This window comes from Caenorhabditis remanei, chromosome II (assembly GCF_010183535.1).
Source record: "Caenorhabditis remanei strain PX506 chromosome II, whole genome shotgun sequence".
NCBI lineage: Eukaryota > Metazoa > Nematoda > Chromadorea > Rhabditida > Rhabditidae > Caenorhabditis > Caenorhabditis remanei.
Genome location: NC_071329.1, coordinates 508792 through 528597, shown reverse-complemented (window position 1 = coordinate 528597; position 19806 = coordinate 508792). Strand labels below are relative to the sequence as shown.

General features: G+C 40.1%; 5 protein-coding genes across 5 annotated transcripts; 3 read left to right on the top strand and 2 right to left on the bottom strand.

Annotated features, from left to right (window-relative positions):
* Window positions 1-324: 324 nt before the first annotated feature.
* GCK72_003722 (uncharacterized protein) lies at window positions 325-4447 on the top strand (the record flags this gene model as incomplete). Its single annotated transcript, XM_003097234.2, has 5 exons — window positions 325-726; window positions 1903-1992; window positions 2150-2383; window positions 3065-3222; window positions 4180-4447. The coding sequence occupies 5 exons, from the start codon at window positions 325-327 to the stop codon at window positions 4445-4447; spliced, it is 1152 nt and encodes a 383-aa protein (XP_003097282.2).
* A 224-nt stretch (window positions 4448-4671) lies between these two features.
* GCK72_003721 (uncharacterized protein) lies at window positions 4672-5718 on the bottom strand (the record flags this gene model as incomplete). Its single annotated transcript, XM_003097218.2, has 2 exons — window positions 4672-4878; window positions 5479-5718. The coding sequence occupies 2 exons, from the start codon at window positions 5716-5718 to the stop codon at window positions 4672-4674; spliced, it is 447 nt and encodes a 148-aa protein (XP_003097266.2).
* Window positions 5719-7065: 1347 nt separating this feature from the next.
* On the bottom strand, window positions 7066-8972 carry GCK72_003720 (uncharacterized protein; the record flags this gene model as incomplete). The annotated part of the gene is made up of 3 exons (XM_003097228.2): window positions 7066-7299; window positions 7353-8150; window positions 8883-8972. The coding sequence occupies 3 exons, from the start codon at window positions 8970-8972 to the stop codon at window positions 7066-7068; spliced, it is 1122 nt and encodes a 373-aa protein (XP_003097276.1).
* Window positions 8973-14789: 5817 nt separating this feature from the next.
* GCK72_003719 (uncharacterized protein) lies at window positions 14790-17042 on the top strand (the record flags this gene model as incomplete). The annotated part of the gene is made up of 7 exons (XM_003097251.2): window positions 14790-15182; window positions 15268-15446; window positions 15498-15808; window positions 15857-15938; window positions 15987-16062; window positions 16360-16727; window positions 16775-17042. 7 exons carry the CDS (start codon window positions 14790-14792, stop codon window positions 17040-17042), a joined length of 1677 nt encoding a protein of 558 aa, XP_003097299.2.
* A 141-nt stretch (window positions 17043-17183) lies between these two features.
* GCK72_003718 (uncharacterized protein) lies at window positions 17184-19800 on the top strand (the record flags this gene model as incomplete). The annotated part of the gene is made up of 6 exons (XM_053724211.1): window positions 17184-17311; window positions 17594-17972; window positions 18020-18198; window positions 18674-18749; window positions 18799-19184; window positions 19533-19800. The coding sequence occupies 6 exons, from the start codon at window positions 17184-17186 to the stop codon at window positions 19798-19800; spliced, it is 1416 nt and encodes a 471-aa protein (XP_053588405.1).
* Window positions 19801-19806: the final 6 nt, after the last annotated feature.

Sequence of the window (19806 nt, the reverse complement as noted above, 5' to 3'; positions counted from 1 at the left end):
ATTTTATGGGTTTTTTGTTCGTTTGCACAAAAATTTTATTTGTATGGGTATTTATTGTTTCCTCCCCCATGACCTCAACTTGTTTTATATCATAAATTATGGATTTTCAGCGATAAAATTCATTAATTTTTGTGATTTTTGATGATTTTTTCGGGGTGTCAGCAATCGCGCCCCATTGAACTTGAGGTTTCGGTGACCGCGAAACTTTGCTTTTTGAATTTGTTTTTCCAATTTTTATGTTTTTTCTCGAGTTTTTCGGAATTTTAAGAGTATTTTAAGAATTTTTCCAGCAAAACGTTTATTTTCAGCCAAAAAAAAGATAAAATGCGCCCAGCAAATAAGCGAAAATCGCTGACAAAAGAGGAATTGCGTCGTCGACTCATCGAATCCCGACAGACTTATAGCACCCGCCCACCGCCATCAGCTAGACCGGAGCCACGTGTCTCAATGGCACCGCTTCTCGGAGCCGCCCGTCCGAAACCTCCAGATGTGCCACGTCGGATTCAGAAGACGTCAAGTTTCCAGAGAAAAGTCGACGAATTCGACGATGAATTCCGTGTGGATCAGTCGTCGATGGCGATGATAGAATCGGGAAATGTGGTGATTCCGGCGAGAAATCAAACGAATTATTTGTCATCGGCGGGAAGACCGTCTTTATTTGGGACGGCTCGGCCACGGAACACTATTGGAGGAGGGAGGGCGCAGCTAATGCAGCCGGCTAGATTTGTAAGGGAAATTGATGGATTTTGGGCGAAAAAATCGTGAAAAACAGCTGAGAAAAGCCGAAAAATAGGTCTTTGAGCTTGAAAATGCTCAAAAATTCATAATTTTAAGTGAAAAATGATGATTTTTCCATTTCGCAGCTGGCTAGATTTGTAAGAAAGAATCGAAGAAAATTGATGGATTTTTGGGTGAAAAACCGTTAAAAACAGCTAGAAATTGAGTTTTCTAGCTTGAAATTGCTCAAAATTAAGAAGAAATGGTGAAAAAATCATCATTTTTAGTGAAAAATAAAGATTTTTCCGCTGAAATCCCGAAAATTCCCTAAAATCGTCATTTTTCAGCGAAAATGATGAAATTATAAAAATTTCAGATGAAAACCTGTTTAAAAACAGCTCAAAATCGGATTTTCTAGCTTAAAAATTGAGCAAAAATGATAAAAATCTCATAATTTTGGCTATAAAATGATGATTTTGCCGCTGAAATCATGAAAAATCACGAAAAATCCCGCTATTTTTCCATTTCCAGAGAGCCTCTATCGCTGTAAATCGGAAAATAGGTCTTTGAGCTTAAAATGCTCAAAAATCGTAATTTTACTTGAAAAATGATGCTTTTTCCACTAAAAATGCCAAAAATCTCAATTTTTCCATTTCGCAGCTGGCTAGATTTGTAAGAGAGAATTGGAGAAAAATTGATGGATTACCGATGAAAAATCGTGAAAAAACAGCTGAAAAAACCGAAAAATTAAGTCTTTTAGCTTAAAAATACTCAGAATTTCATTATTTTCGTGATGAATGATGATTTTTTCGCTCAAATTCCATTTCCAATAAGTATCGGAGAGAAATTGATAGTTTTTGAGTAAAAAACCGTTAAAAACAGCTCAAAAATAGAGAAAAATGAATATTTTACCGCTGAAATCTAAAAAAAATCCCGAAAAATCATTATTTGTCTGTTTCCAGAAAGCATCGAAGAGAAGTTGATAGGTTTTCTGGGTGAAACATCGAAATACCGGATTTTTCGTCTGAAAAACCGATTATTTCTGCAGAAAATCACTCAAAATACCTGTTTTTGAATGAAAAATGTCAAAAGTCGATGAGATATCGAATTTTTCACTCAAATAATGCCGAAACCCCCATTTTTTACTCAAAAAATCGAAAAATTCCCCAATTTTTCCATTTCCAGAGAGCCTCTATCGCTGTAAATGAGCCACGCGAATCGCTTTTCCCACTCGGAATCAACATTTTCTCGGCCAGTGAATCACAGAGATCAGAGGTAAGCGACGCGTCGAAGCCGCGCCAGACGGCACGTTTTTCCTCGAAATACGCGTCAAAGGCGCGCCATTCAAGCGAATTTAGCCTTAAAATGCGTCAAAGACACGCCAAAAATGCGTCAAAGGCGCCCCCGACTCTCCCGAATTCCCAAATTCCAGGTGGAAGGATTTCTGAAAGAGCGAATCGAGGCGGCGACACCGGCGAAAAAGGGCGGCGGAGCGACGATGGATCCGATGAAATCGCAGAGAGTGCGATTCAAAGAGGAGACGCCGACGAAAGGGGCGGAGTCTGATGAGAAGAAGGAGAACGTTTCAGATGACGTCAGTGCTGGAAATGCCACGTCATCATCGTCGATTCTGATGTCGCCGACGACGATTCGGGCGGCGAGGAAGGTGGGTAGAGGACATCCGGATAGACAGACAGACATACCGATTTTCACTACAGTGCGAGGCGTTTTCCGAGTCGCGTTGCGTGCGCGTCGCGTTTTATATTGAGAGCAACGACAAATAGTCTTCTTTGGCACCGTGCCAACCGTTGTGCGACGGAGCGACTTTCCATCCCGCACTGCTGTGATCGCCCATTAGGAAGCTTATTCCAAATACCACTGAACCACCTGCGCCATCCAAAGAGTCATCACCCTACAGTGACCTCTTTAGTTACATCTTCCTTGTTGAAATTCTCTAGGCCCCAATTTTAAAAACTTCTGTGGCAAATGCGCTCTAATGATAATCTGATGTGAAAATTCTGTGTAAATCACGGATTTTTCACTAGATTATCAGTAGAGCGCGTTTAGCCACGCGTAGGCGGAAGCTATGCCCAAATTTTCGATTTTCTAGCTAAAATTGGAGTTTTCTAGCTAAATTTCAAAAACTTCTGGGGCAAATGCGCTCTAATGATAATCTGATGTGAAAATTCTGTGTAAATCCCGGAATTTTCACTCGGATTATCAATAGAGCGCGTTTAGCCACGCGTAGGCGGAAGCTATGCCCGAATTTTCAGTTTTCTAGTGATTTTCAGTTTTTTCCCATAAAAAATCATCAAATTTCACCCAAAACCCTCTCTTAAAGTTCCAGAAAGCCCATGGCTACGCGGCGACACCAATTCCAGCGAATCCACGTCGTCGGATCGATTTTGATGTGGATTTGACGATGGATGAGTCAAAGACGGTGACTTCGATGGACAAGGAGAATGATGAGAAGTGTATTCAGAAGAAGATCGCCACGCTTCAGAAGTGAGGGCGTTTCTGTGGAAAATCGAAAAAAAAAAAGTGGAATTTTTGACTTTTTGGTTATTTTTAGCCGAATTTTCGGGATTTTAAGACATTTTTTCGACGGGAATTGTGTTTTCAGAAGTTTTTTGACAGATTTTTAATCATTTTTCGGATTTTAAACTGGATTTCCGAAAACTGGCTGTTTTCAGATACTCTGATCAGTTTTGAGCAATTTAGGCTAATTTTAGAGATTTTGAAATCATTTTTGGTTTCGATTAGAAAATTGGCCATTTTTTACGTTTTTCTGCTGAAATTTGGAAAATTTTGACTCCTAAACCATGAAAATCTGTCGTAAACAGATTACTGACCATTTTCAGACATTTTTGAATTTTCTGACGTTAAGAATGATCCAAAACCCATAATTTTCGTTTCCCCGCGAAATAATTTTTTTCTTGGAAATTGTGGCGTAACTTTTCAAAATTGAAAATTTTGTGAATTTAAGAACAAAATCGGAATCAGCACGTTGAGAGCTTTCATAAAAGTATAAACAATACGTAGTTTGGAAGAAGTTGGATCCCGCCACGAAATGCCACAGTAATCTACAGTAATACGCTATTTTCGTGTCGAGACCCAAAGTGAGCAGAATATAGTCATGATTATACTTTCCTGAAGGCTCTCGACGCGCTGATCCCCAATATATAAATTTTATAGCGCTTGGGTCCCACCACGAAAAGTTACGGTACCCTGGACATTCGTGACGAGACCCAGCTGTGCAACTATGCTAAACTGCTATTTCATTCCAGAACTTCTGTGACAAATGCGCTCTATTGATAATCTGATTTGAAAATTCTGTGTGAATCCCGGAATTTTCACATCGATTATCAATAGAGCGCGTTTAGTCACGCGTAGGCGGAAGCTATGCCCAAATTTTCATTTTTTTGGTCCGAATTTTCAGTGATTTTACACTATTTCTTCCAGAATCATCCAAGAACTCGCCACCACCACCTCATCACTCTCCCCCACCGATTGGAAGTCGGTCGAGTCGATTCAAGAGCAACTCGGCTCACTTTTAGCCAGCAGAAAACCAGTCGAAGTGCCGAAGAAGCCAGCTCTTGGACCAATTTGTGAGGATGAAGACGAGGAGGAAACGGAGCAAATTTTGGAGCAAAAAATGGAGAAATTGGTGTTCAAAGAGCCGGCGCTACCTCTCCACTCGTCGACTGTGCACAATCTTCAAACCAACTAAATTTCTTTCATTTTCCTCACCATTCTTATGTAAAATACGCTGAATTTTAGAAAATTGTGAATACCTTCTTTTTTTTTGAAAAAATTATCCCCGATTACCCATCTCTTCCCCGTTAAAAATACCATTATATTCACTTTATTCTCTCTCTTCATATTTACAAAAAAAGAGAATTATAAAATTTGACATTTCCGTTTTTCACTTTATATCGCCACAATCCTGCCTTTTCAGCCATAATCATCGGTTTCCAGTTGAGATAGTTTCGTCTTGAAATACTCGATATCCGCCGAGCCGGTACCGGTCAAAATGACTGGGATGGCGGTGGAGATGACGAGAATTGTGATGAAGATGACTGTGGAGAAGCAAGCAATGTCGAGGGACGATGGACGTTGAGTCACTGCGACGGCACCGCTGTCGACACTTTCTAGGCGACTCTGAAATTTCAAAAAAATGTATTTTTTTGGAAATTGAGGCGTAACTTTTCAAAAATTTAAGATTTTGTGAATTTATGAACAAAATCGGAATCAGCACGTTGAGAGCTTTCATAAAAGTATAATCATGACGTAGTTTGGGCGAAGTTGGGTCCCGCCACGAAATGCTACAGTAATCTACAGTAATACGGTGTTTTCGCGCTGAGACCCAAAGTGAACGGATTATAATCATGATTATACTTTTCTGAGAGCTCTTCACGAGCTGATCACGAATGTATAAATTTTATAGCTCTTGGGTCCCGCCACGAGAAGTTACACCACGATTTTCGTGGCGAGACCCATAATTCTCAAAGTAGGCCGAAATGGGGCACGGAATCGAATGAAACTTATATATTTGTGATCAGCGCGTCAAGATTCTGTTTATTTTAGGTCTCGACGCGAAAATCCCGTATTACTGTAGATTACTGTAGCATTTCGTGGCGGGACCCAACTTTTTCCAAACTAAGTCATGATTATACTTTTCTGAAAGCTCTCAACGCGCTGATTCCGAAAATATCCATTTTATAACTCTTCGGTCCCGCCACGAAAAGTTACGACTCTCACCGTATCGCCCATTGTCGAACTCAACACACTCGTCCGCGATGTCTTCGGATCCAACGAGCTCATCAACGTCGAGTCCGCCTCCTTCTCCGATCGTTTCGGATTTATGATGGTTGGCGGCAGCGGCGGAGCACTCGGCGGCGCTACAGTAATTTTTTGTCCCTTAGGAACCGGTGGTCCGACAGGTGCCGGCGCGAGCGGACCGTGCGCCGGGCCCATCACTTCGTATCCCCCATCTGCCATGGTGGATTACCTAGAAATTTCAAATTTGTGCGGTTGGGCAGCGTGCCGGTTGATTGCCACACAGCTGTGCGAGGTGTAAGGTGGCGGAGATGCGCTCCGTCGCACAACGGTTGGCACGGTGCTAAAAAAAACTATTTATCGTATCTTTCAATATAAACCGCGACGCGCACGCAACGCGACTCGGAAAAATTCAAATCTTTTCGTTGCGGACCTTACGCCTCGCACTGCTGTGTTGCCGGGGAGAGACTTACCACAAGAGGTTCTCGAGAATTGGTATTGATCTCTTATCAGATTTTTTTCCGAATCAAAAGTTTTGAAAATTCGTGTTCAGGGTAAATAGTTCACGTTTACTTATAAAACATTGTTTAAATTAATTTATTTACTTTTTTAAAAACACTTTTGATGTCAGTGGAACGTTTCGTAACCAAGGTGCAATGCAGAAAATGTTGAGTTCCGAGATGTACGGTTATGAAGCGTCCTCCCAGTTTCGAAACGTCTGGTTTCAAAGTGTCCCAGGGCTCTGTAGACTTTTGTCCATTTTTCGAAACTTCTCCTCCTCATATATTCCCGAGCACTCGACTCAAAACGTGTTCGATTGGCGCAGTCGGTAGACGGCTCGTTTTTGGAAAATTTTCACCCAGGTTCGATTCTTCATTCCGTTTTCTTTTTTTTTTCTTTATAGATTCGTGTTCCTAGAAATGAATGGTAGGGTTTCACCTTGAAAAAATGGGTTTTTGGCATTTCAAAAAAAATTCCCTATGATGGGATCTTGGAACAAAAATCTAAAAAATCACCTAAATTTTTTTTTTCTATGTGAAACCCTAACTTTCATTTCTGGGAACAAAAATCTATAAAGAAAAAAAAAAGGAAAAACAGCATGAGGAATCGAACTTGGGAAAATATTTTCCAAAAACGAGACGTCTACCGACTGCGCCAACCGAACACATTTCTGGTCGAGTGGTCGGCAATATATGAGGAGCGCTCGTTTCGGAATTCTATTCAAGTTCGACCGGTTTTGAAACCTCCCAGTTTTGAGGTGTCTTCTGAAACTGCGCCAACCCGAAAAAAACCATGTTTAAATTAGAATAATTTATTGTCAAAACATCAAGACAATGAAATAATCAAAAAAATAATAATTAGGAGACACCTCACATTGCTACCACTTATTTACAGACAATGTCATTCAAAAGTTATGTGAGAAGTGAAATGGAAAAGAAGAAAGAAGAGGGAGTTGTGTCGCATAAAAAACGCGGATACGGATAAGAAAAGGGGGTCACACATCCAATTACATGGATCACTCGGAGAGAAATAGAGAGAAAAGTAACCAAAAAACTGAGAAGTCACCGCTTAACGGCGACGGCAGCATGATCCTCCGCATTGGGAGTATCCGGAGGAGCATCCACATCCGGAAGATGTCGATTGGCATGGGACGACAATCTGGGCGGCCTGTTGGCATGTGTTCTGGCATGTCTGTTGGCAGATTGGCTGGCATTGGAGAACGGTGGCCGACGATTGGCAGGTGTTCATGCATGAGGATTGGCATTGGTTCTGGCAGTTGTCTTGTTGTTGGAGGACGATGACCTGGAAGGATTTTGTAGATGTTAGGGTGTCTTGGACTATCTGAAAATTGTTACCTGTTGTTGGTTGCAGCTGTTTCCGGAGCACGAGTTGGAGCATTGGTTCTGGCATTGCGAGTTACACTGTTGGACGCAGATTGGAGTTGGGCACGCGGACTGGCACTGGTTGGAGCACGAGTTGGAGCAGGAGTCTCCTTGCTGGGCGACGATCACAATTGGCGCCTGGTTGGAAGTGCAGCTAGACGAGCATGATGGCATGCATTGTGGCTGGCAAGTTGGCTGGCAAGCCTGTTGGCAGGAGGATTGGCAGGACTGAATGCAGATTGGTGTGGAGCATGAGCTGGAGCATTGGTTGTTGCAGTTGGATGAGCATGAGTTGTCCTGTTGAACAACGATGATTTGCTGATTGTTGTTGTTTCCTCCGCAGGCTGGAGCGCAAGCCGATTGGCAGTTGCATGTTGGGCATGTCTGTTGGCAGGACGATTGGCACGATCCGCATTGGTTCTGTTGTGGTTGGAGAACGACAATTTGTGGGGAGGAGTTGCCGCACGAGCTGGAGCACTGGTTGTTGCACGATTGGGCGCAGATTGGGGTGGCGCACGAGCTGATGCATTGTTGTTGGCACTGGTTGCATGAGCTGGTTTGTGGGAGAAGGATGACCTGGTTTCCACCGCCGCACTGTTGGTTACACGCTGGCTGACACTGTTGCACGCATTGCACAGATTGGCACGAGTTTTGGCATTGTTGCAGACAAATTGGGATGCATTGCACGTTGTTGTTATTACCGCAGCATGAGTTGGACGATGATGAACAACACTGACGCTTGGCACGCGACAACGCCAATCCGGTCTCGTTCTGCAGTTATTTTGGCTTATTTTCCCCATTTGTTTGTTGGGCTATTGGGGTGGCTATTCGGGAGAGGGGTGTCTTAAGACTGTGTATACAGAGAGCGGAGAGTTCTGTGCGGGAGCGAGAGTGTGTGCTCCCGAAAATCTTCATGCGCGGTGTTTACACTATCATTTTTCCTGTTTTTATCGCCGAAAATGAAAGAAGAAAGTGGGAGAGACACAGCTGACCTCTCGCGCTCTTCAAAATGACCACTTGAAGTTTATTAGTGGTGGGAAAGAAGGAAAATATCAAGGAGCCGTCTAGACTTAGGCTTAATGAATTCCTTAGGCTTAATTCTTCAGGCTTAGATCTTTAGGCTTAGGATTAATTGAGATTGGAATGTTAGGCTAAACTTTAGAAATGGTTTCTTAGGCCTAAGGTACCCTAAGCCATCCCGCTTAATCTTAATGCCTCAGGCTTAATAATTTTTTCAGGCGTAGCTCTTTAGGCTTAGGCTTAAATGACATTGGTGTCTTAGGCTTAAAGGTATTCAGCTGTAAAGATAGCCAAGTACGGTTAAAACTAGTCCAGACCCACGGCGCACACATCCGCCTTCCCTAATGGACTGTTTGCTCAATTTCAATTTCAATAAAAGTTGTACTAAAGGGGAAGATAATTCGTAAGAAACTAAGAAAATGGTATATGTAAAAGATAAGAGAGGAACATCATAATCACAAAGAAAAAAAGAAAAAAAAATACCTTGGCAGTCTCTTCGTCAGCGTAGACAAAGGTGCTGGAAAGTGCCAGGACGGCGACAAGAAGAATCGATGCTGCTCTGCGGGCTGCCATTTGGGAAATGTATGAGTGGAAGGGTAGAAGAGACTAGAACTCGAAGGCTCTGTATTCTTGCCAAATGCCACCGCGTACCTTTTATATCGGGTGCTCTAAGGGGGCGCGCGCGCGGCATTTGGCTCCGCCCCATGCGGCAACGGAGCCGCCCGTAGAGAGAGAGAGAGAGAGATGGAAAAGAGGGAGAGAGAGAGAGCTCTTGCGTTCGAAACAACTCCTTGAATTGGAGAAGGTGCTCTTCAATGCACCCTCCCTGGAGATAGGAGACAATCGGGATATCAGTGAGGGGATGGAAATAGTGTGGGAGAGGAAGAGACGCAGGTGTCAATGAGAAAAAACAGACATAGCTCCTCGCTTTTTCAAAAATTACGAAACGCATTTTTCCACGCGACCGTAAAATTTTCATAGCCGGAAACCATCTCCTTGCGAAATTTGTTACAACGTGGCGGTGGGTGCCTTCGTCACCTTCCGGAAGCTACTAAAACTACAGTAGACATTGTAGTTTTTCTGATAAGACCATTCTTTAGGATTCTAGAATTCGTGGTGAGACCCAAACCGTATATGCTCCTGTTCCACAGAATCACGTTACTGTAGTTATTAGCTCAGCACAGTTCTTACACCTGCGCTTCACCGATATACCGTACACAACTTTTCGTGGATTTCGGTAGAGCAACGTGGTCAGTTTATCTTTGTCACTGTACCTTGGTCAGTGTATTTTTGTAATTGCCATCAAAACACCGAAAAAATTACAAATTTTCAGTTGGAAAAATGTTCATAAGATAATGATTGAGTCTCTGGCCGAACTTCTTGCTAATAATTGGGGCGAGACTTGAGCCAGGACCTAAAACTCTTCTTATACTTCCGAATAGACTTCAGGGTCATGACGAAAAGTACAGTAACCCATGGTACAGTAGTTTTTAAGGTTTTATGCAAAAACCTAGATAACTTAAGCATGCTTTTTGTCGGATTCCTGAAATGTTTTCTGCTCAACATCTTTTCATCTTCTTCCCCCTTGCACAAGTTGCCCTTTTTCGGGTCGGCTTGTCTCCTCTCTCTGTCCCCGTTCGAAATACGAATCTAAGAATAGCAGCTGCTCATTCCCTTTCTCTGATTATTTCTCTCTTGTTCTTCTTCTTCGCTAGTTCAAGTTGCGCAATTTCTTATCTTTTCGAGTATATATCGGGTCAAAACGATGGCTATAAAAAGATGCGCATCTTTTTGTGTCGAGTGGAAAAAAACAACAACACATGTTCTTGTCGCTTTTCTTCCCTCTTGAACCTTGGAACGGTTTTCGAGGATTTTGGAGAGCCTATTTTACAACTTTTTTGGAATAAGGAATTTTGGGGTTGTTCTATTGCAGTACCGTGAAATTAGACATTTAATTTTGGTCTTTCCAGGGGAAATCTTTCCAGGGAAAGAATTTTTATTAAATCATGCAGATGAAGTGTAGATCTTTATTTTGTAGTTAACAACTTTTTTGTACGGACATTCCCTAGCAAGTTACGTATCGACAAAGTTATTTCTCTCTCAAATCGACTACTTTCAGTGCAAAATAGAGCGATTTTCGAGCTGTCGTTTAAAAATGATTATAACTCTTAAGAGAGTGACCGTACAAAAAAGTTGTCAACTACAAAACTGAAGCTCTACTTTTTATCTGTATGATCCATTAAAAACCTACTTGATGGAACAATCAGAATTACCATGAAACACTCTCAAAGTTGGACATTTTCAACTGAAAACGGCCAAAGTTTACAATCTTTGACCGGTACTGAATATTCATATGCAACTCTGAAATGGCTGTCAAAAGCAATTTATTCTAATGGGTTTTAAAAAATATATTGTGTCGCAATATATCTATGTTAACCATTATCTGATTCCTCTGTTCTGTCGATTTTCAGTGAGTTGATATATCTGCAATTTTTCGTACCCCAGTTACCCCAGTTAGTAAGATCCATCCTCCTGAAAACTTCATTTAATACCAAAACCACATGTACGTCACTTTCAGCTCATGACGTGTCCATGACGAATTATCGTTTCCAAACGAAACGAAGATCAAAAAGTGAACACTCGTTTTTTGCCCCATGTCTGCCCTGCCAATTTTCTATTTGCTAATCGGAAGTTCTTGCCTGAAACAAAATTAATCCTCTTTTTTTCTAAGAAATGACGTTTGACATGTCATGATGACTCATCATCATCCATAACTGACTCCTGTAAACGACTGGTCCACTTGGCCTAAACATTGCGTGACGTGGAAATGAACATGAACAAAAAGGAATAGTGGCAACTAGTTAATCTGTCAATAAAAGTGACCAAATCAAAAGAATCACTATGTCAATAAACACGCGCTTTTCAAGTACTTGAGTTGCCAGAAAGTTGGACACTTTTTGTTTGGTCAGTTCGTGGTGGGGAGAAGCATTTTTTATTGGAAAATTGAATGTGGTCGTGTAATCTTGCTGGGTCAAATTCTGAATTCGGCTTCAGGTTTTGAAAAAATGTGAGAATTAATCGATTCACAACAATTTTCACAAAAAAAACCATTTTTCAGATATAAAATTGTTGTAAATCTATCAATTTTTACTATTTCAAAAATCTGAAAAAAGATTCATAATCCTCACGTCTGCCGATTTCCATTCCAATCAAATTTGGACACGCTGACAGACACATCCGAAAGTTTCTTGCCTAAATAGTGTATGTCTGTGTGTTCAAACTGCCCGGATGACTGGAAAGTTGAAAACGTGAGGATTTTGAGTTCGGTTTCAAAAAAGTCAAAACTTATGGGAGATACAGCATGTCAAGATCTTCATTATGAGTTACCATTTTTTGTTTTGGTATTTGTTATAGTCACTAAATTACTAGAGACCAGTGTAGACAGTATTTTGCGGTAAGCTTTTTCCTTGTGCCTAGAACGGCCGTGTTAAAAACTTACACAACGGTAAAAACTATATTTCAATCACTACGAGCAAATAAACTTCTTTTTTTGAATTAAACATTTTTAATTTCTAATCTCACAATCAGTTCCAAGTGGACCACTTCAAAACAAAGCTAAAATGAGACTCTTAATTATATAAAAAAGTATCTAGTCTCTTGCTCATCCTTAGCAATGCTCCATGCCGCATTCCAACGGATTCCTGATTCGACGACCAAGTTCAACAAACCAGGTCAATAGTTCGCGCGGAACAATTTGATCAGCGAAACACAGATGATGTTTGATGTCAGAATTTGTAGTAACACGTGTACTTTCCTCAGATGTTCCTACATCCTGCCTCACATTTCTTTTTTCTTTGATTGGCAATAACCGGATCGGTGACAAAAAAACTTCGGAGGAAATGCGCCGAGACGCGTAATACGTTGACACGGTGGTGCACCCTATGCCCATTATTATACTCTGTTCTTTAGAAGAGAGAAAGAGCACACTCAAGAAACTTTTTTGCCATATTTTCCGGAATTGGTCTTATTTGTTGGAAGGACAGGGAGGGACAAAGATGGTGTTCATCAGGCTCAACAAGTGAGGGAGGGGGGATTTTAGAGTGACGTACTTATAAAGTACAAAGTAGCTAACGTTTTAATGGTGAGGCACAAGAAACTAAGATATTTTTTTCAATGCTGCTAAACGATAAATTTTTCAGAAAAATATCTAGATACGGTCTGTTCAAGTTGTAATGGACTAAACTTTGTTAGGATTTTAAAACTGCGTATTGTTAGAACTGATGCAGGCTCCAGACTCAGCAGGGACAGTTTTTCATAATATGCCGATTAAAAATTTGATGAAACTTATCACACATATGCTTTCAGATATGTCAAATATGATTAATGAAATCGCGTTGTCAGAATTTGCAGAGTTCTTCTCTCTCAACGGTTAGAAATCTCGGTCTGAAATTTCTGGAAATTCAAGACTCGCCATCCCTCAGAGTTTCTTAATATAAGAAACAACCATTTAATTGAGTATATCCGAAAATATATGTGTCCAATGTTTCATCAAATTCCCTATTGGTAAATTAAAAAGGTTCATGAAAAAAGTTTGTCTCCGTTTCAGGAATGCAAGGATAAACATAATTTCAGATTTGGAGAAAGTTTGCAACATTATATAGTTCCCGTCACACTTTTCACTGAATGTGCTGTACTGTAATGCAGAGGAGACCGCACTATCTTGTGAGGACCATGTAGTATAAGGGACCGTTCCATTAAAAGGCTAACGGTACGCTGTGTTTGGTACTGCCATAGTAAAAATCATACTTGCAAACCGGGCCGGCACGTAACTCGCTTCAAACACAATCCTATGCGCTCAAAAATATACCAAAATGTAGATCTCGGCTTTAGCCACTACGGGCTGGATGACTAGTCGTTAATGTAGTGCGGGCCAGGAGAAAGTGTGAAAAACGCGAAAATGGTTGAAAAATATATTTTCGCTGGCCCGTAGTAGGTCACGGATAGAGACCTCGTCGAGATCTATATTTTGGTATATTTTTCAGGTCATAAGACTCAATTTGAAGCGAGCTTTCAGCCCGGTTTCCAAGTTTGGTATAAGGGACCGTTCTATTATAAAGGGGCAACGGTACGCTGTGTTTGGTACTGTCATAGTAAAACTGGGCTTGCTCAACCCCGATAATTGTAGTTTTTCTTCTAAGCTACATTAAATTTTGTATGATCTGCATTAAAAGTTTAGGGAATTCTAAATTCCTTAACACAGCTAGTTCTTTTCCTCTAACAACAGTGTTTTATCACACTCCTTATCACTTGCTCAAGTTCCTGGCCGGCCAAAGTACAAACTATACGGATCAGTTGCCACTCCTTTGATATTCTACTCTCTCTTGAAACTTTTCCATCCCCTCCTCACTTCCGGATTGTTTGTCTCTATTTGATTCGGGTGAGGGGGTGCATCGGCACCGGTATTGATAATAGAGCTGAGACTGAGCAGGAGAGCCTTAAAAAATAATCTGCCGGAAATGAAATGATAGAGTCTACCTCCCCCCTCGGAGATGCCATATCATATTGTATGCTCATCATCTCTCATTCCTAATCTTTCTCCCTTAAAGTCTCGAGAGAGAAGACACCTGAACCGGTCAGAGGAGATGGTCAGAGAGAAGAAGAGCTGTGTTTGCGCTCACCCATTTTTTTTCTTCGCGCACTCCCCGAGTCGATGTAAAATGTTTGATGGGTAGAGAAAAAAGAAAAGACAAAGGAATTTGAGCCATCTCTCTCTGTCTCACTCGACAGGAAACAAAAAATGATCGAGAGAAAGGGCAAGTCGGGGGACTGAAGAGTTTAAGCAGGGGGCACATCACAGAAGACTACGGAGGTTTTTTTCAAGAATGAAACTATGCCGTTGATTCGAAAATCATGTACGTGCATAAACATGCACTACATTTTAAAAAGTATAAAACACTCAAATTCAAAAACTTGACCTTACCTGTATACTTGAAGAAAAATAACTTTTCTTCTAGAAAAACACTCCTTCTCAATCATTTCTACTAGACTCCATGAAGACCGAAGATTTTGACAAAGAGTTAGAACAAAAAAGAGTTGATTCATTACAAGCGAAATTTCTACATGGAGATTCAGAAGAAGATGAGTTGAAGTACCAGACTATTCTGGCCTATTGCGAGTGAGTGCCATGAAATGTTGTCAGCCAAACAATTGAGATTTCAGAAAATTTAATACACCGTTTCATGATGGAGAGTTTGCACATACATATGAAAATCTTGGAAAACATGTTTTGAGAAACGGAAAAGAAACAATCGATTTAAAACTGATGCAGGCAAGAAACGTAAAACGTGAAGTTACAGAAATCTCATTTTTCAGATTCTGAGGTCCCACAAAATGCAATTTCTTGTCTCAAAATTCAATCCGAATCAAACAGCCACGTGGGCACGACCAATTTCTTATGTGGTGAAAGAAATCAAATCACAACACAGAACAACTAAAATATGTACTCGGTCCAAATGGGAGCTATGGAATGATACATGTCCCTATCGAGTCTATCAGAATGGTCTGGGAAACTGTGGACTTATTGCAAGTCTGGCAGCAATTTCCATTCATAAATGTATAATTGAGTTTCTTTTTCGAGACTTTAAAATTAACGATTATGGTGCATACCAAGTGAAGTTGTGTATAGATGGAGAATGGAAGAATATAATCATTGATGATTGGATACCGTTAACCAATGGAAGCCTAAGAGGTGTGAAGTCTGCATCAAGACTGGGCAAGAATTTGGTAAGCCATGTGAATAATCGATTCATGAACACAAGTTCATGAACAGATGATACAGGCTATTTATTCTTGAGAAAAATGTTTTCAGATATGGGCTGCGTTGATTGAAAAAGCTATCGCCAAAGTGTTCAATGGTTACAAAAATATTTACGCCTTTTGTTCAGCGGCAGCATTGAGAATGATTACTGGAGCACCTGTAACCTCACTACAATTCAAAGATTTTAGAGAAAAAACTGAGAAACTATGGGAAATATTGCTGATATCTAGGTAAAACTGTTATTTGAAACAATGATCGTTTAAAAATGTTTCATTTTATAGCTCAAAAAACTATCCGATAGTTTGTTCATGCTTATCGAAGGGAGAAATATTACGAAAATACGGACGTACAGCGAAACCATTTTCTCATAAGTATGCGCATGTGTTTACAGTTCTGTCAGTGATTTTATATAAATCCCATCGATTGCTGAAACTTCGGAACCCATGGGGGTATAATATATGGACAGGCAAATGGACTGATGAAACGAATACAAAGATTCTTGATTCAAAAGATACAAAAAATCGTGCATATGGAGAGATCAGCGGCTCATTCTGGATAGGATTCGATGAGTTTCTGAAATACTTTGATAGCGGTTGGTGAATTTGACGTCATGGTTACTGATTATTACCGATTATTTCAGTGGAGATCTGTCGATACCGTGAATCATGGAGTCAGATACGATTGAGCATGCCTGTTGGGGGACTGTGGGATGACTCACAAAAGTAAGGGCCGGATGTTCCGTAGAGACGTTGTCAAAAGTAATTTTATAGAGGGATTAAAATAATAGTACCTGAAGGATGCGATATTTGCGTTAGTGCCATTAAACCCAATTGTTATAAAATACAGGTATGCTAACTAGGGGACCGTGGAGTTATGGGCCATGAGCTATATCGTTAAAAAGCTGAGCGAGGAGTTATGGGATCGGACTTATACCATTGGAAAGCTGAGAAAACGCTGGTTCCGAATATATATATATATATTCAGTTTTTGCCCTCGAGGCCTGGTATTTGAGAAAAACGAGGTCAAACTTTGGACCACTGACAAGTCATTATCTTACCAAACGTCCTCGCCCTATAACTCCACGGTCACTTGGTGGTCTTCCCTAATAATAAGCCGTTTTAACATTGAAATCACAATTTCCAGTATCACACATGGGTTTCTATTCATGAAATCAACCAGGACGATGAAATTGGACAAATAATATTTTGCGAACCGATATATGAATCTTCGGAAGACATTCACCTTCTTCCTGGAGGATATATGATTTATGTAACAAATTTTTATAGCAAAAAAGAACGGAATGTTGTTATCCACTCTTCCATCCCAATTAATGCCAGTCTGTGTAGCTGGAATCCGCAAGTTTTGGTAAAAGTTTATCAGAGAATAGTGGCAGAAAAAGGAGAGGAGCTTCTGAAACAGAGAGATGACGTCAGTATCAAGAAGTATTCAGGAGACAAATTTGTGATAATGATGGCTGAAAATTACACAGATGAAAGATATCTTCATGTACAGTAAGGCATGTTAATACGCTATGAAACGAAGCTATATAATTTTTCAGAACCTTCTGCTCTAAAATTAAAATGTGTTGGTGGTCAAGAGGGGATTCAAACAACCGTGACTATGGAGATGTGATTCCTCCAAGATCTCGACAGATTCTTATAGCCACTTGTCATCTTGAATCTGCTACGCGAAAAGGATTTCCGATGGCTATTGATTATTACCTATCTGACGAAAAAATGACAAAACTGGGGACGTCTAATCGAGCCGCCCATATACCGAGTATTCGCCGGACTGATTATATTCATCAGACTGTGTTAATGGAATAGATGATTTTTTTGCTTTAATATCAATAAATCAGTTGTATTCCCAAAAGTTCCGAATTAGAAACGTGACATTATCTGTATAACCAAAGAAAAATTAATTTCCTTCTAGAAAAAACTCCTTTTTAATCATTTCTGCTAGACTCCATGAGCTATACCGGAGATTTCGACAAGAACTCGGAACAAAATAGGATTGATTCAATTCAAGCGAAGTTTCTGCACGAAGATTTAGAAGAGGATGAGTTGAAGTACCAGACTGCTCTGAAACATTGCCAGTAAGTGACATGAAATCATAGTAGTGAAGGCCCGGCAAGGCCCGAAGGCTAGGGCCGGGCCGGTAGAAAATTTTCAAGGCCCGACTTTAAAAATGACCCTTTTTTCGAAATTTTTTCAATTTTTCATCGAAAATGTGACCATTGTTGACTATTTTTCAGAATTTCTTCTAATTCTGAATGATAGTCGAAAATTTGACTTTTTCGCGAAAAAATTCAAAAAAATTTGAGGCCTTGACAACTATGCATGAAATGGTATCAGTCGAACAAATGGTTTTTTTTTAGAAAATCTAATACAACATTTTGGGATGGAGAGTATGAAGTTCTTGGAGATAATGTTTTGATAAGAGGAAAAAAGAAATTCAATTTAAAACTTGTGCAACCCAATTTCCAAAATTGGGAATTATGGAATACGTGTCCCTATCGAGTCTATCAGAATGGGCTGGGAAACTGTGGACTAATTGCAAGTCTGGCAGCAATTTCCATTCATGAAGGACTAATTGAGTCTCTTTTTCGAGATTTTAAAATTAATGATTATGGTGTGTATCAAGTGAAGTTATGTGTTGATGGAGAATGGGAAAATTTTATAATTGATGATTGGATGCCATCAACTAAGAAAAATCTAAAAGGTGTAATGTCTAAATCAGAGTTTGGCCAGAATTTGGTAGGTTGGGTGTACAGGTTATTTATTCTTCATGGAAACGTTTTCAGTTATGGGCGGCCTTGATTGAAAAAGCTATCGCCAAGTTGTATAATGGCTATGCTAATCTCGAATTTTTCAATTCAACCACAGCATTGAGAACTACTACTGGAGCGCCCGTCAAACCATTTCAAATTAATGATTTCAGAGGGAAGACCAATCAATTATGGGAAATGTTAATGAAATCAAGGTATCCTTTCTACTTGAAGCAAACCATCACATTTATTTCAGCATAAAAAACTATCCGATGGTTTGTTCATGTTGGTCACAAAAAGAGCTTCATTTAAAATACGGTTGGGAAGCAAAAGGACCTTCTCATAAAAGCCGTCACGTATTCACAATTATGTCCGTGATCTTATACAAATCCCATCGATTACTGAAAGTTCGGAACCCATGGGGACGTAATATATGGACAGGAAAATGGACAGATGACACGAACACCAAAATTCTTGATTCCAAAGATACAAAAAATCGTGCATATGGAAATGTCGCAGGCTCGTTCTGGATAGGATTCGATGAATTTCTGAAATACTTTTATCATTTTGACATTTGCCGATACCGTCCATCGTGGGATGAACTACGAGTGAATATGGCTATTGGGGGATTAGAGGATGGTTCACAGAAGTGAGAAAAATCTATATAATCTTAGTATAGAATGTTTTCAGAGTCATTGAAATAAATGTACCCAAAGACTGCGATATTTGTGTTAGTGCCCTCAAACCGAGTTATCAGAAACTACAGGTACGTTTTTGCAATTACTTGTGTATACAATAATACGCAAACATTTTAGTATCACACATGGATTTCGATTCATCGAGTTAACTCAAGAAATCCTTGTGTACCAGAAGAAATAATGTTTTGTGAGCCGATATATGAATCATCAGAAGACATTTCCCTACCTCCTGGAGATTACATGATTTATGTTTCGAACTTTTTCGAGTCATTCAAAAAAGATGAACGGAATGTTGTTATACACTCTTCCATACCAATCAGTGCAAAACTGGAAAGTTGGAGCCCAGAAGTATTGGTTGACGTCTATCAGAGAATAATGGGAGAGAAGGGAAAAGAGACTTTGGAACAAAGAGAACGTGATGTCAGTATCAAAAAGTATTTAGGAGACAATTTTGTGATGGTAATGGCTGAAAATTATACAGATGATAAGTATCTACATGTTCAGTGAGTCCTGTCAATACTTGCAAACTGGGCCGAAACGTGACTAGCTTCAAACTCAATATTATGAGCTGAAAAATATACCAAAATGTAGATCTCAGAGAGTTCTACGTTTTGGTATATTTTTCAGCTCATAGTATTCCGATTTAAGCGAGTTATGCACTGGCCCGTGTCGACCCGGGTTGCAAGTATGATGATAACCACCCAAATTAGAACGGTCCTGATCATGACTATCAAATTGAAACGTACATGACAATTTCTCATGCCTATTTTATTCTGATCTGTACCAGGTCTTATCCGGCCGGTTCTTTTCTGGGGAAGCCTTCTCGTTTAATAACTCTGAAATTATTTCAGCACCTTTTGCTCCAAAGTAAAAACGAGCTGGTTATCAAGAGGAGATGTATATAATCATAACTATGGAGATGTGATTCCTCCGAGATCTCGACAGATACTCATAACAATGTGTCGTAATGAGTATTCCACGCAAAAAGGATTCCCGATGGCTATTGATTATTACCTATCGGATGAAAACGTTACAGTGCTGGGGATGTTGAATCGAGCTTCCCATATTCCGAGTCTTCGCCCGACTGATTATATTCATCAGATTGCTAAAATAGATTGAAATAAA